This window comes from Trematomus bernacchii, unplaced genomic scaffold (genome assembly GCF_902827165.1).
Source record: "Trematomus bernacchii unplaced genomic scaffold, fTreBer1.1, whole genome shotgun sequence".
Classification (NCBI taxonomy): Eukaryota; Metazoa; Chordata; class Actinopteri; order Perciformes; family Nototheniidae; genus Trematomus; species Trematomus bernacchii.
Window position 1 is genome coordinate 1,922,594 of NW_022987513.1, and position 26,932 is coordinate 1,949,525.

A 26,932-nucleotide genomic window follows, 5' to 3' on the forward strand; every position below is an offset into this window, starting at 1 on the left:
GGTTTGGGAATTATGGCAGTTCTAAAAAAATATATGAAGGCAAATTTCAAGATTTGCTCCACTCTAGCTGTGACATCACGCACTCTAGTTAATGTTAAAATCTGAAGAAAACCTCTTTAACAAGGTCTGAACAATGTTTAATATCTCTAAAAGTAAGATTCAGATTTAAAAGTTATGTTACACGAATAATGTCAGAAAGATGTGTAACATTTTAAAGTTGGAATGAGGTTTCTGAGTGAAAGTATGAATGAACAGTTAGCAGTTGAAGTCGCATGAAGATTGTTCAAGTCTGAAGATTTTCTCCATTGACTTCAATGGTTAAAAATGTGATGAATTATGGGATGTATCTCTGGAATTATGAAAGTTATGAATGATAAAAGTAATAACCTGCGATTCCCGACCGAGCTGAACGTTTTGATGTTTGAACGGAGTTTCTGCGATGTTGAATGTGGGAGGAGAAGAGGGTCAAAATAAGTCGGCGGAATAATAAAAATGTTGTCCGTAGCATAACATATAGTGGGAATGCTGTATCAGCATTCCCACTAACTAAATACACGTTTTTTACTCTTTACGCGACACTCAAATCAAAATGTTGTGAGAATCCCACACCTAGTGAGCTATAATGAGGGCTTCATCATTTACCATCAAACTATCATTCGAGATTGATATCAACATCAATGCCTCAGTGTTTGGAAGGTCAAAAAAGGCAGTCACTTCAGGCTTAAATAATATGCTTGCAAGACAATAATGCGCTAAATATTTACAAGGGGGTGGAGAACAACATTTATCACTTGGACTCAACATGCGGGTGATTTATAATAACTCCATGAAGGGGATATTTGGCATGGAATGAATTGTGGGACATCTTTTGTTTGTTTACGCAGGCAAACAAGATAGTCTGTGTTATTGTTTTGAAGTGATGGGTGTTTCCTTTGTAGATGTTAAAGCTGGCTTGGGATTTTATTTGCGGCAACTAAATCATATTTTTGTGGACCGATTGAGTGAAATTGGACAATTTCCCAAGAAACATCTGACGATCTCTCAGAGTGGTTGAAAATGACTGCTTTAAATGTCCCATTTTACATGCAACAGAATTGAGACACAAATGTATACTATAAGAAAGCTGTCTGGTGTTAAGTGATAGGAAATGCCTCCCTGGGCCACTGACTGACATCCCACAGCCACTATGACCCCGGTGACACGCTGTAAGCACCGCTCACCCACGGAGACTGGAGAGCTACTGAGACAGCGTGAAGCACTTCCAGAGATAAAGGCCAACACAGTGCTTTCTCCTCTCTAGTATCACCTTCTGTTTCGAAGTGTGGTGCATTCCCAGCATTCCTTGGTGTGGAGGCATGTAAGGAGAAAGGAACCACTTATTTCAGCACCTGCTCCAAACACAGCTGCCAGAAAACCTTTCTTTAATCTTTGTTAAGATGCACTTTCGCCTGCTTTCCAGCTAACCCACATAAGCACACACAAATAACTTTCCCATTTAGTTTGGAACATTTGCCCTTTTTAAATGTTTCTAAGCTGTATGCAGTGTACACGCTTGGACATTGCTCAGTGTCTTGCTTTATATGTGTTACAATTGACAGGTTTCCATTCAAATCAAAGACACATTTGTAGAATATCAGCAAAAGCAAATGCAAATGAATGGCTGTTTCTATCCCGTACTGTGAAGTGATAATAGGACTCATTTGTCATATTCAATTTAGTTTCTATTAATATACTGGATTTTCAGGCTTAGTGACATCCTTTTAGAAATGGTATGTACTGTAAAGAGGCAAATTCCATTCATTTTATTGCATATTAGGTGGCTGGAAAAAACATGGACACTGTTGCTCATAGATAAGAGGACAAACGGAGAGGTGGAAGAAAGACGACGTCCCTTAGACTTCCATAGTTCCTATCATGCTGAGTAAAATGCTTCTCTTTCCATCTCGGTAAGAAGCAAGACAGAGAAGCTTCCATTTCAAATAACATGATTTTAAATCAGCCAACACTTTCTTTTGTCTCTGCTATTAGTCTTCCTTGCTACTGAACGTCAACATATGCTCAACCCCAAACAGAAATCCTTACTTTCTACTCACATAGACCACCAGGATTGATGGTAGATAAGATACACTCCAGAAAGCTGCAACACCTATGTCACAGTTCCTCTATTGCAAGATCCACTGAGTCACCAGGAGCAACTTGATCCCTCTCAAAGGAAAATGCTACAGCACTGCATTTTTTACTTTGGACAGAACTAGACTAGCCATTTCTCCTCGTTTAAAGTCTATTCCCTCTGCTTATCTGCTGCTCGTTGTAGCTATGTAGGTCACTTACAAAAGAGCACATTTCCAAAAATGTAAAATAATATTCCTACATTTTCCATAGGTGTGTTACAAGAAGATATTGAAATGAACCGCCTTTCAACCGTTTCTCCTCCTTCCCCCTCCACATCTACTTACATGCTATGTTCTAGGGATGCTAAATTAGAAAAACAACATTTCTGACAAAAAGCCAACCCTCTTAAAACCTACACTTAACGGTTAACCAACAAGACAATATGCAGCCAATGATTTCAAAATGGCAGCGGAAAGCCAACATGATCATAGACAGTCGCATAAGAAGCTTTTATTTGTAACAAACAGTTGACAGCTGAAACCTAATAACGGCACAAATCTATTTATGAGGCAAGAAATGAATAAACCCAGGCAACGAGTGCTGCCAGTTTGGATGGCAGTGAGTAATGTTTACGAGAGAAACTCTCAAAAACATACCATGTTTCTGTGCTGGACTGAACACACATGGATATTTGCCACTTCTAGAACTGCCAATAGTATCCTCCAGATAATATCATGGCACTGGTGTGATGAAAGAGATACCGAATGAGGGAACTGAAAGACTGAAATCTAACTGTCGCTGTCTGAACTGTGATTCTGCTGTGAGAAAGCCCTCGTCTTTGTGTAATAACTTTGCCCTTTTATTGCATTAGCAGTTTTGGTTGCTTCATTCTAATAGTACTTTACTTTACCTTGTCTAAGTGATATCATCAAAGCTGCTATAGCCGCTTTCACACCAAGAGCCGCTTTCACACCAAGTACTTTGCCGTACTTAGTGCCCAGCACTTATACCCCTTTCACACCAACGGTGTTTCAGGGCCGGTTCGGTGCTGGTGCTTGAAAAGCACCGGGTTTTCCTGTTCACACCGCAGCGGAGCAGCGTCATAGCTCCGGAATCCGGTTCGTTTCGAGCACCAAAAAGTTGTCCGTCTAGAAGCAAGAACCGCATACGTCACGCTTACGTCGGAGGGGGGCGAGATTAACCTGAGCTAACACTTAAGGCGAGTACGGCAAATAAAAGTTGTAACAAGCAGTAGTGCTGAGCAAAGTGACTAGAACGCAACCACACACTTGTTAAAAAAAACACACTTTATAAAGTCAGGCAACACTAACCAGGCTTCGTGTGATTCTGTTTATTTGTACCTTACTTTGACCATCCGTTCGCTGTTATTGATCATTGTGGAGAGCAGGCAGACGTTTTGTTTGTTATTATAGCAGCTATCGGATGGAATCAATACATGGGCTGCACAGGTTGTCATGTCCGACTATCACAAGTAGAATCATAATGAAAAATACGTCGGTAAAAAGTGCCTGTAGAAAACTGCTTAGCAAGTAGTCAGTTTAGCTTCGGTTGCTATGCTAACATCACCCATGTTATACCAGAGAAACTTTCATAACAGCGTTGTGATGCCAAACAGCGTCAATTCAGACTGACACCAAACAGCGTCAATTCAGACTGACACACATTCACTTAAGGGGAACTGGGGATATGTATCAGCTGCTTGTGTGACAGTCAGACAGTGAATACTTTAGAGCCGTGTGAGCTAACCCGGAGCTAACGGGAGAATACACTCGTGGAAGAGCAGCCGGCCAGCACTGCAGCGGTCGGTAAATGCCGCTGAAACACATTAATAAACAATGAACCACGGCACTCTGGAGAAAAGTATAAGGTTGGAGAAGTCGTTATTTAATTTAATCTGGCTTCGTATGATTAAAAGCAACGCAGTCCCCGGCCCGTTGTTATTGTGAGGTGAGCTCCGGCGTTGGGGAGAAACTCAGCGACGTAAACTGTGACGTCATGACGCAGCAGCGGCAGCACCAGTCGGGCTCTGAGCGGTGTGAAAAGAGCCGGCGCTAAACCGAAGAACCGGTTCTGAACCAGAAAAGCTCTAGCACGGAGCTTGAACCGGAGTTGCGTTGGTGTGAAAGGGGCATTAGTGCCAGCACTTAGTACCCCCATGGAACAAAGTACAGATCGCGTTCACACCTGAGGGAAGATTACGCAAATGAAGCCGCTGACGTCACTTCTTCTTCTTCTGCTTTGGGTTTACTGGCAGGCCGCAAACCACTTCACGGTGTATACTGCCACCCGAAGTCCCCGGCCGGAAGTCCCCGGAGTTGGGGACTGGCTTCAGTAGAAGCTGCTGGGACTCCCAGCACCTTCTACTGAAGCCTTCCGAGTAAATCGCCAGAACGCCGACACCTCCTCATCACTCCACCGCTCTCATGTTTTTTTTTGTGTTGCCATAAGTTAGTCTCTCTACGTTGGTGCGCGGGGCGAATGCTAATGCTAATAATGCTAATGCCAGCAAATACAATGGCGGCTTCACAAAACTTTTCAGAGTTCTACGGGGCGTGGTTTGCAATTCGCCCAGCCAATCAGAAATTGGTACTTTTTTCTCCCCAGGATAGTACCACCTCTCTAGCAGGCACTAAAAATGGGGGTAAAAGTTCTCGGAACTAAGTTCTCTTTTTGGTGTGAATGCAAAATTCCAGGCACTATCGGAACTAAACGGGAAAAGTACGGGTAAATGTAATCCGGTGTGAACGCGCCTTATGTTAACGAGCCAGTGACGTGAGGAAGGTTTGTCTTTTACCAGTGGAAGTGGAATTACCATCAAATTAATGTAAGATATTTCATCCTACAGACTTTTGAAAGACCTTTAATACTACATGATATGCACTTAAGACACTGTGTATCACACCAAGTATGATACAAAAACAAAAGGGAAAATATGATCTAGATTGATTTATCATGTTAAATGTAGTACTTCCTAGCGGTATATAACAATCATTCCTAAACCTGACCTGGACTCAAAGACTGCAGACAATGGGTGGATGGATTCACCAGACTATTATTTTTTTGTTTTTAAAACAAAATCAACATTTGAAAAGACTAATTTTCTAATAGCAAGAGCTGCAATTTTAATTATAACTTGCATAATTAGGTGTCTTAACAAGACATCAACCATGAATGTATTTCATCGGCTATAAAGACAACTGTCTCTGGTAAATATACTGCAGCTAATTAAAGGTTGTTCGCAGAGTTGGAGAGAACAACATTAAAGAAAGCTTGGCTGTTGCCTGGTAATTATCCTCACTCTTTGCATGCCGGTGTCTTTACATGTTGGTCAAATTATCTTTGTAGATACAGAGATGCCACATTTGGCAAGTAATTCATGTAATTGCCTCATGTCAGTTCAAGAAAGCAGTTGTCCATTGTAAAAAAAGACAGAGAGCTGGTGGACAGAGACACTCGGTTAAAGCATGTTAAACGTAGTTTAAATCTCATCCCATTGGATCAAGGTTTGTGAAGCAGTCTGTCCTGTCTTGATGATCACAATATAAATCCCAACTGCTTCTAAAAACTGCAATTGTTTCCTTAAATCTTACCCAAGAGAACAGGTTTAGAAAGTCTGAGTAAATCAGTACAACTAATCCCAGTATAGTGTTCCCCATCCTAAGTAAATAATTTAAACAAATGTATTGTGAACCCTCCACACGCTGCATCAGCATTGCAAAGGAAAGGCCTCTGAAAGCAACAAGTAGCAACAAATACATAGATAAGCTATTAGTAGGCAGTGCACTGGATCTCCCTGCATGCATGTTCTGGATCTGGTCCACTGGCAAAGTCTCTGCCGTCAGCCAACAGTTGAGCTCCCATCACACTGAGGCAGTTAATCTGCCCTGCATATGGCGTAGCAGACACGACAGGAGTCAATTGACTATCTATTTTTGTTTTCAATAAGGTTTGCCATCCAGATATATACACCATTAGCTTAATAGATTGGTATAATCTTGCAATTGGAAACTTTTTCCAAGCAATCTGATCTGGCATACTGCAGTACATCAGTTGCTTAAACCAGCTCTACAGCTCAGCCAGCCATCCATGACAGACTAAAGAATGGCTTCATAAATATTCCTCTGAGCCCGATACAAATGTACAGAAATACATATAGTAGAGCATTGTCTATTAAATTGGCATTCGACAACAAAGAATAGTATTCCTATACTATACTGACATTTTAACTGATCAAACTGTGACGATGTTCCTATATATATATATATATATATATATATATATATATATATATATATATATATATATATATATATATATATATATATATATAAAAATGGAATAATTAATACTCCTGCTCCACGTCTGTCTCTCCGCTCTAACCGAGTGCTGAGCACCGAGCCTGAAAACTGGACCTGTCATTCTGTCATCTTATCAATATTGACGTTCTTTCTCCAGAATTGAGTGTTTCCCATTCACGTTTATAATAGCGTTTAAAATTATAACACAGTGCTTTCTTTCTCACGCACGCTACTGTGGATGGGGACGTGGCCAGGGTACTCACTGGACAGTGACAGTCAGCCATCAGCAGTGAAGGATGGCATCGTGTACATCTCCATGCTCATTGGCTCTACACAAAACAACTGCTCTCCGTTATACACATGCAATATATGAAGTAGCTGGCTAAAACTAAAAAACAGAATGATTACCAATATTTACCTTTAGTTCTTGCTTTATAATAACTTGTTTTTACACTTTTGTTATGTAAATGTTGAACTTATGATACAAGGTTTAAATAATAAGTTTATTATTTCTGATTTTAACATTATACACTAAAGGAGCTGGAGCCCAGTCAAGGTTATTGTGTGAACATGACATTCCTTAAAGATAAATCCATTTTGTTAGGCCAAGTCCCACATTTAAATTCTTCTTAAGCATACATTGATCTCCACAAAGGAAACATGTATAAGACTTTACAAATCCCTATGGTCTCGGAGACGCCCTGGTAATGCTGCATTGTAAACAACAACATGTTATCTTGTTGTTACATTTAGTTTTTGGGCAAAAAAGCATTTAGGTTAGGTCAGTTGGACAGATATTGGAAGGTAATCATGCCCTAAAAACTGTATTTAGACATAATAAAAGGGACTCTACTTATAATGACATGGGCTACTACCAAATTTCGGGGATCGTGACACGTGTTTCCCCCGCTATACGTCTCTCTTCCTGGTAGATGCCTACGTCTTTCAAACTCAACACCAGTTTGTAACCAAAGCTCCTGCTAGAAATGTGTTTTAACCAAAGCCTGAAATGATTCATCATTACATTAGGGTGTTTTTCTCAGACTTAACAACGTTCCTCCAGAGTCACAGATGACGTTATAGAACAGGACTAACCATAACCAGGCAAACTTGTCCATCGATACAATTCAATTAACTCAGCTTTTAGTCTTAAGAAACTAACCTAAAGTTAAAGAACAAACACAACACAAATTCTTTTACTCAAAACTCCACTTAAAATTGTTAAATTGTACTGTACAAGACCATGGAATGCTTCACCCCTCCCCCTGTGCGTACCTCAAACCAGTCGCTTTGTGATGTATTTTGTTACAGATTTATGAGAGCTTGGCTGCAGACATGGGCCTCCTCCTGCTGAGTACTGCTCTGCTGTCCACTCATCTGTCTGACTAAACACAACCAGTATAGGATTTAACAGCATTTTTATTCTCTTTCGCTGGTTCACCTCCTGAGTAAACTCCTGTCCTCCTGGCTGCTGATCCTCTGATCCAACAGCAACTTTTATAATGCACTAGCCCTGGCCGAACACCCCCTCTGTCATTCCGTGTCCTTTTCCCTACATCTCTCTATTCACTTTCCCCTCTCTGTAGTATGTTGGACTGCTGTCTAATGTATGCTAAGCTGCTGCTGCCATGGTAACCCGGTTTCAGGATTTAGAGACAGTTCAGGACTGGGGGGGGGGGCAGGTGGATGGCTCCCTATAGAACACAGGATAGAATTTAAAATTCTTCTTCTCACCTACAAAGCCCTTAATGGGCAGGCGCCATCTTACCTTAAAGAACTCATTATACCCTACTGTCCTACTGGGCATTGCGTTCCAAGAATGCACGGTTGTTGGTTGTTCCTAGAGTCTCTAAAAGTACAATGGGAGCCAGAGCCTTTTTTTATCAAGCTCCACTTTTGTGGAATCAGCTTCCAGTTTGTGTTCGGGCGGCAGACACCCTATCCGAGTGCGCTTAAGACCTTCCTTTTTGATAAAGCGTATAATTAGCTATATATATATATATATATATATAGCAGCTAGTTTTGCTGCTATAGGCTTAGACTGTCGGGGGACACCTTACTTCTTCCTTCTCTCTGTCTGTACCTGTGTACTCTCATGTTCCGAATAACCCAGCTTCCGCCAAATTTCTTTTTGGTGTCTATCTACGCCGGGATGATCCTGTTGCTGCGGTCCTGTGTCCTGGATCCTGTATCCTGAGTCCTGCATCCTGAGTCCTGGATTTCGAGTCGTGGCTGAACCTGTCTCTGTGCTCCTGCCTGACTCATCATACTACTTCCCTGATGGCTCCCACAGGATTGTTGACATCCTCGTGGATTCATCTTCTTATTATAGACACATGCATTTCCAAACATTTGGTCTACCTATGTTGTAAATGTATTATCTTTTCGATTTACAGACGGCATCTATTGCACGTCTGTCCGTCCTGGGAGAGGGATCCCTCCTCTGTTGCTCTCCCTGAGGTTTCTCCCATTTTTCCCTTTAAACTGTGGGGTTTCTCCGGAAGTTTTTCCTTGTACGATGTGAGGGTCTAAGGACAGAGGGTGTCGTATTGTCATACTGATATTCTGTACAAACTGTGAAGTGCACTGAGACAAATGTAACATTTGTGATATTGGGCTATATGAATAAACATTGATTGATTGATTGATTGATTGAAGGGCTGAGCAGCCTTAACTGTAATCCCCCCTTCCCATCTCCAAATAAGATAACAGAGTACACCCAAAGACACACACTCAGATTAATCCAGCACTATATGCAGGATGTTTGGTATATTTCAGTGTTTCAGGGAAGGCTGGGGGAGTCAGGATTTGAGTGGTGACTAACAGAAATAGTACTGAGGTGACCAAATTAGTCACAGCCTTAGTTTCCATGTCTGATTCTAAAATGTGTCAAAAGGAGATCACCAGGAAGAGTTGGAGATGAGTTATTGACATAGTGTTCCAGCTGTAGTTATATGATATTTAAGATTAAGGGCCGTTTGTTGTGCGTGCGATCATTGCCTGCGATCATTGCCTGCATATGTGACAGCAATATTTGTCCTAAAACATCTTGTGAAGCGTGTGTCTGTATTGGATACAAGTCCATCTGTGTTTTTGTGAATGTGCATGCTTGAGGGTGTGTGTGAGGAATGAGTGCATGGGCATGTGGGCTGTAGCGCTGACGTAACTCTCTGAAAGCTGATACAGCCTCGGTGCAGGCAGGGGTTCATAACCGGCTCCGTCACTATAGGAAGTCTGAATGAGGGGTTTTCAGCAGTGACGCTTAGCGATGGCTTTCTCCCAGTTGCTATGGTCTGATAGGGTGGGTGGGGGTTAAATAGGGGGTGGGATGGTGACTGTGCAAACTCACCCTATCGGCTCAACTATAGGGCTCAGGCACTTCTACCGATGCCTCCCCCTCCTCTCCTGCATGCGCATTCCCTGGTGTCATTTCTCCTTGAGGTATAGAGGAAGCCAACTAACCCCCCCCCCCCCCCATCATCATAACACACTACGCACATACCAGATTCTCCAACTGTCAAAACCAGTTCATTGTGATCATTTACCTCACATACAGTGAGAGTTATTATACAGAGGAAGACACACACGCACAGAGAGCATAACACGATGTACACAGGCAGGCACACAAACACACTATCATTTGCTCCATGCCCCCTACTCTGACTATAAACAAACTAGCATGCTCACCAAACTACGACCTGAGGTGTGGTCCCTCTCTCCACAAACACATACTCTTCCTCCTCTCTTCTCCACTGTGATGGTGAACGGGGAGGGGGCGGTCTGTTCCTGAAGGTGTGTGGCAGCCTCGTCCTGTGCTCTTACCTGTCCAAGATGTCATGGCTGGACGTGGTCGTGGCTCCCAGCAGTCCTAGTGCTGCACTCCCCACCGCTGCGGCAGCCCCGCCGCCTGCCTCCATGATACTGACTCACTGCAATGAGCTGCCTGCCAGAGGAGCAGAGAGGGAGGGGAGGAGGATGTGGAGAGGTAGAGCGGGAGGGAGAAATACAAATGAGATTGAAGAAATGACATGTAGAGGCAATAGGGAGGATGACGAGGGAAAACAATGGGGAATATTAAGAGAGGAGACGGGAATGAGGGGAAAAATGGAAAAGAGGAAAATGAACGGGAATATTGGCATGTGAGCAGGATGAGAGAACAGGGAGAGAAAGAAATCATTAGTTGTTTGTAGATCAAAAAGTCATGCTGATGGAGCTTTGCAAAGCAGGATTTCACTTTGTGTTAACACATGGAGATTCTGGCTCACACGTTCCAGTGTGAATGCAGTCCGACAGCAACATTGGCTGCACTGGTGTCCTCTGATGACTGTGCTCTATGAGCTCTCTATTTCAAAACAGAATATCAACCGAATAATATTTAAGCCAGTCCATGTTTTATTTGAAATAATTGTATTATTCTCTACAGCAGCACACATTCACCGACTTAGTGACAGCTTTCATACGAAGAAGAGAAGCTCAATGCAGTTTTCAAGTATGTTCGATTTCAATAAACATTTATAGCAAATTCCCCAACAAAGTATAACGGGCGGCTGATGCTCAGGAGGAAGATGGTCGTCCTCCAATCAGAGAATCGTAGGTTTGATCCCCACCTTTGATCCCCCACCTAAAACATGCTAAGGGAGTGTGTGAATGTGAATCTCCCTGGTCAGGTGTACTTTGTATGGCAGCCATTGCTTCCGTATGAATGCGTATGAATGGGTGAATACTAAAAGAGTAATGTATTTTTATGGTTGTAGAGAACTATATAAAAAGGCAGCCCATTGACCATTTACCATAAATGCAACACTGACACACATCCAAAACACACTGTTAAATGACTAGTATTTTTAAAGCACTTTAATGTATATAATTTATATTTATATGGTACCATATCTTAAAGTAAAAGTCAGACATACAGTTAGTGAGTCCAAGACCTCAGTCCCCCACTGTCCAGACTGCTTACAGAGCAAGGGTCTACTAAACAGTCTTCCAGTCAACCAGCATGTCGTGGGGGGGGGGTGGACGACTTTGCTTAGAATGCTTACCAACTTTTTCTTTAGGAAAAAAAATAGCAAAGTTGCTTCAGGTTTTTTTTTCTGTCCATAATCTATACAATTAATAATGTAATCATTTCAGCTCTTAAAGTGCCTGTTTCCCATTTCAAAAGGACAGTACCCCAGTAAATTACAACAATTCTTTTTTTCACAGACACCGGCAAACAGTGAAAACAAAATAAGGTTTCTTAGAGGACCGTAGCATTCCCTTCTCGTGATGTCATCTACCGTTATATGTAATTATTTTCACAGAGAACATGCATTCTTGAAACTGATTAAGGTGAATTTGGGACTATCGCCAGTGCTTTCAGTGTACCCATAATCACAGCAGATAACTACCACTCTGGTGCTATTGCAATAATATGACCAATCAGATGACAACCTCCCAATTACATTTAAATGTAATGTTTTCAGCAGACAGGAACACAGCAAGAATGACCCAATACAAGTCTGGAGGAGAGGAAGTCCGTACAGCCTGTTTTTCTGTTGCAGTCACTGGCTATGCACCGTAATCCCAGGAGGATGATGCCAAGACGAGAGAGATGGAGGGACGATGGGAGGGGGCGAAGGAGGAGAGAGCGTGGAAGGAAGGATCCTTATAGGCCACACAGAAGCAGCTGCTTGTACATCTGACAAAGACTCGCTGGGCATATGTTATCCCCAGGGCTCTCTATGGTGCGCAAATTAGTCAAAAACACCATATTCATACTATCTATAATAGTAGTCAATAAGAATTACACATTTTCTTAATATATAAATAATAGTTTTTACTTTTCTGTAACAAGAATTTCTTTAAGTTGCTGAAGTTAGTTCACATGTTTGAGAACCTTTTTTGTACTTAAAAGGCTTCAGGGATCAAGGGCAGTATGAAGCTTTCCTCACATATAATACTGGCCTTGACCGCTGAAAGAGCCTCCCTCAGAAACAAATAGGTCACCCTGTTTTGAGCGTCAACTAACTAAGAACATCCAGACAACCTGGCTGCAAGTGAATCGAGGTGGAAAGATTATCATCTAATGAGGCTGTATACACTCATAGATTACTTTATTTTAACCAACACCATATTGACCGGACAACAACAGTGCATGGCATTTCGACCGCTACAAACACGTGAGGGTTGTGATGCGAGCGTGTGCTGTGGACACAGAGTACATGTTGAGATTCATCTCATGTCCTGGGCTACTGTAAACTCCTGGCCCTAAATCACACACTAACAGGAAGGCCACAAGCTAAACCAATGTGACAGAGTGAGTGTGTTTGTGTGCTAGTACCTGAAAGCATATGCTATCTGTGTGGAAATCCACATCTAAATTGTTTTTTTTTGTGTAGAGGGAATTAAGTGTGTGCAGTATAAGAGGAAGTGAGTTTGAATATGCCAGGCATGCAGGGTAAGGCAGGCTGATGCAGCAGAAAAGCCATAAAATGGCCGACCTTGAGGACAGAGACTGAGCTCTGAAGAGATTAAAAATACAGTCTGAATAGTCTCACACTAAACATCCCTTATTCTCACCAGGATGGCAGAGTTACTGATGACAGTAGAAGTTGTTCATATTAGAATCCAAGATTGTGTTTTTGCTGCATGTCGTTCCCTCTCTCCCCCTTTCCTGTCTTTTTAATAAAGTGAAAAGGCCACTTTAAGAAATCTTTATTTGTAAGTGTCAAAGACGACTTTTTTTTTGCCGATGATTTTTTTTTCATCCAAAACAGTATCAATGCTAAGTTGTATTCAATGACAAGCAGTCATCCAGGGCATCACACATTGTATCATCCTCTAAGAGCGGTCCATGAATGAGTCCTTAAACCTTGAAATAAACTAGCTTTTTACCACGTCCGGTTCCTCAAAGTCTGCGGTTTTTAAATGTTTTTTTCGATAGAAGCTGCGGTTAACACAAGCTGAAGAGAAATGTTATGTTTGACATAAAATCCGTCATTAAACACCTCTGGGGAATGTTTGAGGCTTCTACGTGTCATAAAATGAGCAGTTTCTAACAAGTGGCTAAATGAGACTTAACATCATCACACTGAACATTAGCCACCTTTAGCTTAGCCATGTGATGATGTAGTTTGTTTATAGCCTAACGTTAGTCTTTTAGGTTTTTGAATTGGGACTAAAAATAAACTAAAGAGAGCAACTTCATACAATGCCACCAAAAATAAGACAAAAAAAAAAACGCTAGGACAAACTATGAATACATACAGGCAGCACATCAACATTCATATAAGCTCAAATAATGATAAAGTCCCTTTTTCAAAAGCCATAAGATGTGGGTGTAACTTTACTGTTGCTCTCATGTCAGATGAGGAACAATGACTCTCCTCATACAGTGGTCATTATGTACTCTGTTTGAACAGGACTGTTCCCTGGCAGTCAGTCTGCTGTATTACTGCAGAACAGAGCCACATCACAGTGTGGTTTTACCAAGTCAACAGATCCTTTTCCACTAACCACTAGATGAGAACAATACCTGTAACCACGGTTACTGGACACAAAACAGATGGTGTCAGCTTTAGCCTAATAAAGATCAGCAGACAAAAATAATACACAATTAAATCAAGACTTAAATATCATTGTTGACAAAAGTTTAATCTGATCTAATATTTGACAATTACATTTGAAAAATAAATCCTGTTTTTATTCAGACTCAAAATCAGCTGCCACACATAAAAGCAACTAACATAAAAAATACATTTATATTCATAAAGTCCATTAGGTTCCTGTATAACATTTTGTAGTTATTGCTATAATTTCTCTTTGAGCAACAGATTTCATCTCATGCTAATGAAACACAATGCACTAAAATGCACTAAACATTACCTTTTACTCTGCGGATACCATTTAGAGCAAAATACAGATATTGAGACTGAGCCAAACAGGCTATGAGTGTAACAAGGCTTATTTCTTGATTCATGCTATCATTACCAACCAGTCTAAATGAAGACATAACGTTGGAGTTGGACCCACTATTGCTAGTGGACAAATGATCCTCTGAGGTCAGACATTAGCATGAAAATGATCAAAGTAGTGATTTACTTGTTTTCATCATTTATACTAACTCTATTAACTCCTTTCAGATTGACTTGTCAATGGTTGTGCAACAGGAAAAGTCAGAGAAAAGTCAGTAGGCAATAGGCATCCTCTGGGGACCATGAATATTTGTTCAATGTCATGGCAAAGTAAAAAGAGAACTGGATAGTGTTGGGAGCGGGGCCCGGTTCATTCCTAAGAAGTTGCGCATGAAGCCAAATGGACTCAAGTACAAAAATACCAAGACCATGGATCTCAGCCCAATGGAAGGATGCACACATTTACTTAAGCTCCGCCTCCAATCCGCTTTGTCACTGCCTGTCTCGGCTTAGTCAAATGAATGGAGAAGGATAATTACACTGGATCTTTTAGCCCACTTCACAACTTTGATAACATAATCATTTAAATGAGGGCTTTTCAAGTGTTCGAACTGTGAAGATGATATACGTTATATATACAGTAAAGAATTGTATATTCACCATATTGCCACTGCAAAAATAAGCTTCAACAATCCGCTCACTTCCTGAGGGCTAGGTTGAAATGTGTGTGGTAGCTCCAAACACTAGGCCCGGAGCTCTGGAGTACAGATTTTCCCACCTAACCCTCCGATGACCACAGCTCTTCCAGTGTAGTGCCTCTCCTTAAACAATTAATTGAGATGCAAATTAGGGCAAGGACATTTACTGGAGACTTTAGGGTCCATTTGTGCAGCGCCCAGCAACACCATTCAACGTGCCATGGCAGCATTCTTCTGCAGTGTTTCTGACTGCCTAGCTAAATGTCGGCAGTATGTGGCCATCCCCTGGTTTCTGATATGAACAGCAATTTGTTAAGCCATTTCTGCCTCAAATACCAAGAGGGCATTACATCCCCACAGAGCTTCTCCACTACAAAATTAATTTACCACCTGAAAGCACGGCAACCTGAGCAGCATATCTGTGGCAGAGCTCTGAGAATGCACTTCATTTAGTCTCTGACAGTGTCAAAGCTATGCTTGAGGCTTCTTTCTCATTGGTTTAATTCTCTCCTTAATTTGCATTGCCAAGAGTGATTAGTTCTTATCCTTTTAATTACACAATGAAATAGCACACAATTTATATTTCCTGTAAGAAAGATGGATTGTTTAAGTAATACCATGAAATGTTATGTTGGTTCCGGGAGTTAAAATCCTATCTCCCATTGACAATTCACAGATGGAGCACCATGAAACTCTCCTGAACCATCAGCACATGTAATGAACATATTCAGTTCTTTGATTAAAGGTCAAACGTTCTTGAGGTGCATAGAGGGGTGCAGAAACGAGTCCTACATCCTCGAAATAACTAAAGTGGGGGTCCAGCGGCATGTACTCCAGAATGAGAATTGTGTACATTTAAAGTTAATACATCAATCTGGCAAACATTACGAGGTCAGATTTATGGAGTGCTCTTGTACACAATTGCCGGTTAATAATGTTGTGCTCTAACAATTTAATTAAAAACACATTGGCTTTATAGAATAAATATCGCGCGCGCGCACACACACACACACACACACACACACACACACACACACACACACACACACACACACACACACACACACACACACACACACACACACACACACACACACACACACACACACACACACACACACACACACACACACACACACACACACACACACACACACACACACACACACACACACACACACACACCACACACACACACACACACACACACACACACACACACACACACACACACACACACACCACACACACACACACACACACACACACACACACACACACACACACACACACACACACACACACACACACACACACACACACACACACACACACACACACCCACACACACACACACACACACACACACACACACACACACACACACACACACACACCACACACACACACACACACACACACACACACACACACACACACACACACAGGACCCTCTGTAGTGTAGATAAAATCCATCCTCCACATTTTGTTTGATACATTATTTTTTTTTTAACATATTTTGGATTTTATTTGACATCCTAGCAGAAAAGCAACGCAAAACATCCTTGTAACATTTTCATGATCTAAGCCTCTTGCAACAACCTTCACCCTGCCTGCAACAATGTAAAAGCTACAGTTGAGTATGTGGAAAAATATGCGTTTGCTACAGTTAGTAGGGTCATCATATAAACATTTCAAATGCTAGAATGATATCAGTGGTGTAGATAATCAAATTAATAAATGATTGTGTCTTATCCATGCTGCATAGTCGTTATTTTCTATAAGCAGTACAGCAAGTGGCAAGGTTGTCTGCTGATAAGAGACACAGCTCTAAAAGGTCACTTTTCACACCTTAAAAGGTTACAGGTTTGGTCCTTGAGAAAGCCATCTGTTCTGTCACAGTGTCACAGTAAGTTAACCAGGAACAGTTATAGGACACCAAAACAGGTTCACATGTACAACATTTAATATTGTCAATTAAAAAACACTACAGACCGTAAAAAAGTTGTCCACTGATTCAACACACTGTAGCTACACACGGCTGCTCCTTCTTGAAAACGATGCAATTAAGCATTTCCATTTAAAGCTTTTGATTTATCATGAGGAAGTGTGACCTGGGAAAGACACTTGAATTGCATTAGAACATTGAAGAGATGTGGGGATACTGGGGCGCCTCGGTAGCTCACAAAACAGCTAAAATCATCCAATAATGTAGTGGAATCATTTATCAATGGAAGCTTGGCCAAAATGAATCATTTGCCCACTATTAAGGTATTGTTTAGATGATCAAAACACCAATAGGGAAAGGTCGACAATGAAGCTGACCTCATAGTGACAGTTAGATAACATTGACACACACGTACACTTAAGTGTGAATCACAGCGGGGGATGAGTTCATTAAAATATCATTTGTGCGCAGTAACCATCATTTGTCCCTCAACAAACCCACAAGGTGTGCAGTGGGAGCCTGAAAAAAAGACCATATTAAGTTTTTATTAAAATATGAGTCACCTGGCCTTCTACAAAGTGCTTCTCTGAAGAAGAAGAAGAAGAAGAAGAAGAAACGAATGACCATGTTCATGAAGCTGATTTGTAATCTCTGGTTAGTCAATCTTGTCCTGATCATTTGCAGGATAAAATCTGATCAGGTAACAACTCACAGCGGCTCATTATGGGGCGACCACACTTTGTGACAGAGAAGATAATGCAATAGCTGTCAAGATGGATATCTTAATTGCTAAATGTAGCGATAAGCAAACTGGAGAAGCAGAAACCTCAGCAACTCTATTTATATGTAATCTAATGAGGCAAATATAATATAAATATATATTGATGCGTTTTTTGGGGTCATTTGCCGAATAAGTACAGGTATAAGCAGAAAGGAAAAGGAGAAGAGAGATGGGATGACATGCAGCAAAGGGCCACAGGTCGAAATCCAGTTATACCAGGTGAGATACCCCTCTTTGACAGTCTATTATTATTCTATTATTACAATGTCACATGAAGAATTGCAGCAGTTAGCGAGCATATCATCACAGACTGCTCAATGAATTCAATAAAAGCAGTCTAGTGGTACATTTATCTAATATGAAGAAAAAAAACATATGTATATCTTTTATTTGTATAGTGCTGTGTTAGTGAGCAACCACAATCATGTCTGGTTGCACCATTACCGTTACGTAGCAAAGATGGTTTTAAGGGTGCAAAAGAAAGAAAGTTATATGTGCAAAGAACTAGAGTTATTCAGGGCCACATGTTGCGTCTCCCTCGTCTTGACCAAAAGTAGCTTTTCAGCGCACTACAAAGACTACAGTCAACGGTCAACTATCGTTTGGCACCTGCTTGAAGGGAAATAACTCTAAATAACAGCAGGTACCGGTAGTCTGTATTTGTCTTAAAAAGGAAAATGTACAATTGTAGATAGACAAGCCGTTGTTCTGATACACATAAAACACCTAGCTTCATTCTTGCATTAGAATTAGGGGTGCAACAACTAATCGACTTAATTGATTAAAATCGATGACCAAATTAGTTGCCAACTAATTCAGTCGATTCATTGGGTCTATGTTGTTATGACGTTGTCTACGTCACTCGGAAGAAAAAAGGCGTAGAGAAGCACGGTCCGACTAAAATGCTAACAGTAAAAAGTGTGTTACCTGCAAACTGTGTAAAATCGAACTTGTATGGCACGGGAGCACCACAGTGATGCGGGAACATCTCAAACGGAAAAAAAAACACACCCGATCAAGATCCCTCCGCTTCGCGTCGGTCTCTGTGATCATACTGTCGGTGTTTTTTTTTCCAATAATGACCGGCTCGCTGCACATTATCCGGCTTATTACACGGCCAAATACTGAACAAACTAACGACTAACTTGACTAATTTTAACTTATTTAAACTATGCTAATTTATTGATTCAGCTATTTCAAAGTGTTTGCAAATTTGCAGAAAGTAGGTCGGGTTGAGACACTGTGTGCTATATTTATGTGTGTGTAAGAAAGTGTAACTGCAGAGACAATCTACCTATTTGTTGTAGCAAAGCCTGTTAACACTTTTTGTTTGTGATTCACAATTCTATTTTTTGAAATGTTTAATAATGTATTATTATTTCTAACGGCTCAGGTCCATTAAAGCATTTTTTTTTTTAAAACAGTTAGGTTAGTTATCATTGTTGATACTTTGAAAGAACATTGTTTTTGTTCGAGCAACCCAAAAAGACATATTTCTTGTTCAAAACAAGCTGTTATATAGCTTTTGCATATATTTCATAGCCTACATTTGGGTTGTTTTTGTGTGTTGATGTTGTCAATTTGGAAAGGCAGTTTTCTGAATAAAATAATGGAAAACGTTTTTTTTGGCGCGTTTTTTATCCGATTAATCGATTAATCGTAGAAATAATTGACAGATTAATCGATTATCAAATTAGTCGTTTGTTGCAGCCCTAATTAGAATCATCAATTGAGAAGACAATGCAAAATGTAAGACTCTGGATTTTATTTGTTTGTTTGTTTCCGTTACGACTTTTTCTTGTGCAATGATTTGTTCAAGCTGAACAGCTAATCAATAAGACATGTGCTCAACAACAGGCGGTCACCATTATTGACCGGCAGCCGATAATCAGTTTGGTGTGGCAGGGCCAAAAAGGTATTAGAGGACAGTCACCTTCAAAAGACAGTAATGTCGCACAACCTTTTTCATATGCAAATGGTTTGGCTATTCCAGGATTGACAAACCAAAGAATACACCATGGTCTAGCAACAGCCCGGGCCAACTAATGCAATCAGCCAGTCTGTTGACAGTGTGCTGAAAGGCTGAGTGAGAGAGAGACTGAGAGATGGTGGATCAGAGGAGACAGGTGTTTGCGATCAGAGCAGAGGGGAACTTAGCTGTGAAGTTGTCAAGTGATGTACCGTGTACTGTAGGTGTATGTTTGTACATGAATCTCCTTGAGCCAGTACATTCTTGACCCAAAAACAAGTTATTGTTAGATCCTAACGACAAGTTAAATATACTGGCAGTGTTTATCAGCTGACCCAGGTGGAATAACCAGCAGAGGGCCGTGTTTACTGTAAACTGTAGAGAACGGTGTCATCTTGCTGCGGGAAACACAACCTATTCATGTGAAGACACAGGAACCTCCTGAAGCAGCTGAAAGCTAGTGTTACCCCATACAAAGTACATTTAGGCTGGTGCCCCACGAGGACGAAAACGGGTTGTATCCGCATATTTCTCTTGCGTATAGCCCTTTTTGCCACACGAGGCCGTAACTAAACGATAGAAACGGACCCCGCAAACGATAACGGGTCCAAAGGTGGATAGATCTGGGAACGGAGCGCTCTGGGGGGTCATACGGCTCCGTGTGATATATATATATATATATATATATATATATATATATAGTCGTTATTCATTTGTTTTAAAGCTTAATAAATAACAAAGAAGACCTTTGACCGGCACTTTTATAATTTTGTCCGGAAGATTTAAACTTTTACACACGTTGACCGGCGAAAAACTCTGCCCGGTTCCCTCGGCCCCCACCACGTTGAATAAACAGAAGTGCAGCCATGACAACCATGCTTCTTCGCTGCTTTTGTGGAGGAAGTTACAGCGCCACGTACAGGCTCGGCATATGTACTGCAGCTTTTTCCAGCGGTTGGAGCTAAACGGAGCTGTCTCGTGTGAACAGACACTATCCGGTGTATATTGCGTGTGGACGGAAGCTTTTTTGCGATTGCGTTAATCCTATGCGTTTTGCCGTATGCGTTCCCGTGGGGCAAGCACCTTAGGCCTAGGCTCCACGGGAAAGAAAACGGGTTGAATCCGCATTTTTCTCATGCGTATAGCCCTTTAAGCCCGACGACGCCGTAACGGAAACGTAGAAACAGACCCTGCAAACGACAACGGGTCCAAAGTTGGATAGATCTGGGAACGGAGCGCTCTGGGGGGTCCAACGGGGCCGTGTGGTCGCCTATACGGTCATCCGTTTCTGATAATGACGACGCAATAGCCCCGCCTCTCCCCACCTCTGCTGCTCACCCCCGCAAAAGTACACTGCACACTGAATTCAGATTATTTATCTTTATCTCGATATGGACATAAACGTGAGTGAAGTCTAATCTGACAGGACGGAGACACGCAGCGGGAGCAAAACACACACTTCAAGTCAGATCATCACCCTTAGCTATTTTAATTACCTCTCAAACTACCTAAACGGGTTTACTTACTGGATCAGCTGCTGCATGAGGAAGCATGAAGATTTAAACTTTAACACACGTTGACCGGCGAAAAACTCTGCGCGGATCCCTCGGCCCCCACCGCGGAGAATAAACAGAAGTGCAGCCATGACAACCATTCTTCTTCGCTGCTTTTGTGGAGGAAGTTGCTGCTTTTTGTGAAGGAAGTTACAGCGCCATGTACAGGTTCGGCATATGTACTGCAGCTTTTGGAGCAGGTTGGATGTAAACGGAGCCGTCTCGTGGAGCTTGACACAATCCGGTGTATATTGCGTGTGGGCGGAAGCTTTTTTGCGGTTGCATTTGCGTTACTCCGATGCGTTTTGCCGTATGCGTTCCCGTAGAGCCGGGGCCTCAGAGGTCATGTCAATTTACATCCTCAATAGAGTGGTGCAGGAATGGGAACACCCTGAAATGAATTAGCATTTTACCACTTCTGGTTTCCTCATCTCCAATTCAACAGTTTTTTGACATGTCTTTTGGTTAGATGCCTGAGATATGGTCTGTGGTTAATACAAGCTTATGAGATTTTCCTTTTGTTCAACAACAATGTTATTCTTCAGTAAATACTCCATTGGTGAATCTCCAAAGCTTTTATGTGTCTTAAAAACAGCAGTGGCTAAAGAGTGACTAAATGAGAATCAACATCATGACGCTGAACATTAGCAGCCTTTAGCTTAGCGGTTGAGACGTGAAGTGCAACTGTGATGTAGTCCATTTATAGCACAATGTAAGCTTTTACTCTCCGCAATTGCATTAAGGCTTTAAAATCATAAATTGGTGTTGATAAGTGGAGATTATTCTGCTACACAAAATGTGTAAGTATCATAAGAAAGATCATATATTTTCTGCTATATTAGGAACAATCCCATTGCTTTTAGTAGACAGAGCCTTTGAGCTTCTTACTTTTGGGTTGGCCTACAAAATATGTAATCACTGCACCACTCTATAATAAAACTGTGTACAAACAGTAAGAAACACGGTTTATAAAAAGCTGCTCTATGAATTGTACATATAGCCTACCATTCCATCGAATAAATGAACGAAATCTACAGCAGCAAAGCAAAGTCAACAAACAACTGGAAATATTCAGACAGACAGACAGACTGATCCTCTCTCATCCACTTGAGAGCTTTGCTGGAAACTATTATTTTAATTGCAATGTTGACTTGGCAGCAGCTGTATATTGCAATCACTTGGCACTCCAGAAACAAGGCAGATAAGACAGTGAGAGAGGAGTGCTAACTTAATTGAGGCTCGGGCTTCATATTTGCTCTCATTATACATGGTCTCTGCAGTAGATCTGTGCAAGGCACTATCATGCAACAATTCTGCCTGAGTGGATGCCCCCCGTACGACATGCTGACTCACTGTGACTAACACTAATATGGTGAAAGGTAAATGGAGTGCATTAATATGATACTTTAATAGTCTCCGGACCACTCAAAGCGCTTTTACACACAAGTCAGAATTCACACCTACATTCATATGCTGATGGCAGAGGCTACCATACAAGGTACCACCTTATAGGTGCGATACATTTTCACACGCACACTCAACAAAATCGACATGTTTACCTCCTGAGCCAAAAGTGAAAGATTTAACAGAATCCTTCAACCTTAATCTCCTGAAAAAAAAACGGTGCTGGTCGATTCAGAGGAAGCAAATCCTCTTTCCAGATGTGGCATCCCTCCTGTCAATTATCTCTGACAGCGTTTGCAACAACAGAAAGACAAATCCATGGCTCACTGATCCGATGCTTCCCTGCATGCCTCGTCTTCATTACCTCACCCCGGCTCTGATTAATGAGGCAAGGATGTCAGTGCATTCTGACCAGGCTTTCATACCGCAAAAATAAAATGTAGTTTGTGCCAGGTGCTTGCTTTAGTCCATTATCATTAGTTCATTTGTATAGATTAACTATAGATTTATACTATTTACTATGACCTGAACAACAAGTATCTCCGTTTCAAGTAGGAACCAAATCCTATGTGTCTGGTAGCGTTAGGTTGCTCGTAAAGCAAGGTTTGAACTGGCGTATTGTAATTGTGAGTATGAACATGTATTTGGGTAAAGTCTTTTATAAATAGTTCTTATTTTGTGAATTGTTTGAATCTTGATAAAACCATACACGTGTTTTATTGTACAGTTTTGGTTTTCCGTAGTTTTGTGCAGTCAAATTTGTGCCAGAAAGCCAAGAGTCAATACATCGAATTTTGATATCTATTCTGCATATTTGAAAAGGGTTTCAATATTCATTTTCACAATTAGAAAAACTCCAATGAGTTGATTCTCTCTTGACTCTAATGTCTGTAAATTAAATCTGTGATTTATGGTTGGAAGCAGACCATCTTGAAGTGATGCTGTAGTGTGGGTGGGATTTTCTGCCAATTTGTTTTTGATTCAATTGTATACTGGAGAACATAATGGTTCAGAAGAGCACAAAGTCATTCATAGATGTAGCATTTTAAATTGCTCTCAGAGTGTACCAGATTGTTGCATTACACTATGAAATGTACAAAATGTACTTCTGGTTGACTATGGCCCTTGACCCCTGGATGGTGAAACTCCTTGCATTTTTTTTCAGAATTCAGAATAAGGCTTTTACTTTTTTCTAGACCATAAAACTTGATGGGAGCTTTTCCACTCATGATGTGCCGACTGTAGCCTTGCTGCATGGACTCACTTCCCAACCCAAGAAGCAGGGGCAGCGGTTCATCTGGACCGGGCACTGTGGTCACTTTAACATGTGATATGTGGACATGTTTGAACACAGTTGCTGAGTGCTCCATATGTTCACCAGCTGGTCTCTGACTGTGTCTGCAGTGTGATGCTAAGCAGGGAGAGAGAAGCATGTTTTCAGAGCGTTTCACTCGCAGCAGCTGCCTACTGCGACTGGAGATGACTGCAGGAGGGAAGTGAGAGTGAACCAAATAGTAAAGCTATAGGGCAGACAGCTAAACAATAAGCCGAGAAACACATAAACCACAGAACATGTGACCTATTGCCAGCTCACAAAAGGACAGATTTAGTTTTTCTTAAAAGGTTAAATCCAAAGTGACAGAGGCTGACATATTGTTACTTAAGGGTCAAACTCTTTAAAGGCTGGACCCTACATCTCTACATTATTGCTCAAATATGAAACAGGGCAGAGTGCTGGGGGCCTTGAGCTGCACTCTCCGGGACACCTCGACCACTGCCGGTGTGAGAGAAGAACTAGGCAAATCTAATTCCAAAAATGATGTGGTTGATAAATCAGCTTAGTACCATGTGGCTTATCAAATTAGAGTTTTAAGAGCATAAAGCCAATGATCCATTATGTTTACAAAGCGAGAACAATGGCATAGCTATCAGTGCTGGAAATGTTTAAATTTAATATTAAATTGGAATTTGAAGCTTTTGCTGTTCCCTTGGAGCTGCAGCGAGAGCCGACCAACACATCCCGCATCAAGGTTGTATTTTTGCCAAATGCAAAGGAAACGTAACTGTAAAAATACAACGCCTGGATTGAGGGATTTGTTCACGGTCAAATTATGTCCAAGCTTTTATTTTATTTGAAAAGTAAATGACCCAAACCATTGTAAAAAAATAAAAAACCTCTCCAGATCTGGTAATTAGACCCCGGCCTCATATTGATTGTCCACCTTAACGCACCACACTGGAGTCAGAGAGTCGGCTGTTAGCTTTCCCAGGACAAACTCGAGACAAAAATCAATGTATGACGCATTCTTCTTTTTAAACACTTTGTTTTTCCCTGCCTTCTACTTGTCATGTGATGCCTTTTCTGAAGTCTACTGTCTTCAACCTCGGGATTGACCTTGTTAATTAAATTCACCTTTGAAAGATGAATACAAGGTCTGTCTCCCAGGGGACAGTGTTGGGTATCAGAGTCAGTCATTACTAATTGAATACAAGTTAGATTAAGCAGCGTGATGTTCTCGGCACAGTGACAAACGTCGGCTCAGCATGTTTGGATAAAATTAAATTGGTTTAAGCTTCAGGCAAAACCGAGAATCAAGCCTCCATTGGGAAGTTTAGCCGATCACACGGAGAATCGACACCTCAGTCTGCAGCTCTGTACAGCAAGGTAACAACAGGTTGTTGTTTTTGTATCCGTCATACATATGGTTGAGACCCGACAGCTCTCAAACGTCTCCCCACTCCCCAATATACAACATTGTGCGGCAATTTAGGTCACTAGCTCACATGGTGTTATAATCCAGTAAAAATGACAATTCTGCGAAAGTAAATTATCACTTTATCATCATGTCTTTACAGTAAATGTTTTTTTTGTAATGTTTAGTTTTCAGCAAAGAAATTATTCTAGTTTCTATAAGTTTAAAGGAGATGTTTTCACAGCAAAATAAAATAGATATCAGAGAGGGAGTGTATGTTGAGGCAGAATCAAACATTTTGGAATTTCACTAGCAGTGGTATCGACTACTCAATCTCTGGTATCATGTCACCCCTAGCTTGTTGTAAAATAAAGTATGACTCAAAAAGAATGGGGGAGAGATAAAGTGTGCTTCACTGACCAGACACTTTAATGCTTTCTGCCACATAATCAGTAAGTGTATAGCTCTGTCTGCTGCCAAGTGCAGTACTGACTAGTTAAGAGGAATCATTTTTGAAGTGATGTGCTGTAAGAAAAATGAACTCATCAAAGTATTATAGACTTTTCAGATATACGTACAAAAGGAGGTGGGTGAGAAACCCTGTACTAATTCATTTCAACTATTCAGACAAAAGCCTTTTTACTTTTCTTACCAACAATAAATTAAGATCTCAAAGTCATTGACGGGCTTCCTGTTGTGGAACAAGAGGTGATTTTGACCTTAATGCACCCAGACAACATGACACCCATCAACCTAATTAGTGAAGTGGGGACGGGTGTTGGAAAATGGATTGGCCAATGAGCTGTCTCAGTGAGCGCACACTCTGACCCACAACACAGTTCTGCTTTAGGGGAGCTTTTGCATCGCTGGGTCTTTGGTGTCAGGAGCCCCGGGGCTTTGGAGCACCCTGGAGCACAGGAGCTGGGGAAATCAGGCTGCAGCATGAACAACACCCAAAACAACCGCTGTGCAGAATGGGTGTGCATATGAACGTCAACTCTCCTGGTTTTCTAGTTGCTCGGCAGAGATTTGAACATTATCTGCTGGTATCATGATTTAAAACTTGGCATGAGTTTGAAATAAATCTTTATAATGATTTAGTCATTTGGCAGACGTCTAAAAGCTCTTACACACCAAGCCGATTTTCGGCATCGATAGATGTCGATAGATGTCGAGCCGTCGATGAGCGTCGTGTCGCCCTACTCAGATTGGTGTGTCTTGGTGTGTACTGCACCATCGTGTCTTTTCGGCCGTGCCGCCACCTTCCGCCACCGAATCGTCATTTTGAATCGGGAGGCTGTCGGCCAAAGGCCGTCGGCCAAAGAAATCACTCTGATTGGCTGTTCAGCTTAGCGAATCAGTGCATGAGAAGCGAAACGGAAGTGAGGGACCCAAACAATTTATTAAGAAGGCAAATCTGAGATTTCATTTAACTCCAGCTCTCGACACAGGTTGGGGAAAGCCCCATGAGCTTCTCGCTGTAGAGTGAAAATGGAACGCACACGCTATTTGTCGTTTGTTTATATCACGCAGTCTGTTCTTCTTCTCTCTGTGTATAAC

The 26,932-nt window shown here is 41.4% G+C and overlaps 1 protein-coding gene across 1 annotated transcript in view; it reads right to left on the bottom strand.

The window, feature by feature from the left end:
* Positions 1-26,932, bottom strand: part of arhgap32b (Rho GTPase activating protein 32b) — an 88,113-nt gene that overhangs the window by 55,995 nt on the left and 5,186 nt on the right. Inside the window, exon 2 of the mRNA XM_034113028.1 lies at positions 10,254-10,374. Within this exon, the coding sequence (XP_033968919.1) occupies positions 10,254-10,348 (95 nt within the window). The 5' untranslated portion in view covers positions 10,349-10,374. The remainder of the gene's footprint in view (positions 1-10,253; positions 10,375-26,932) is intronic.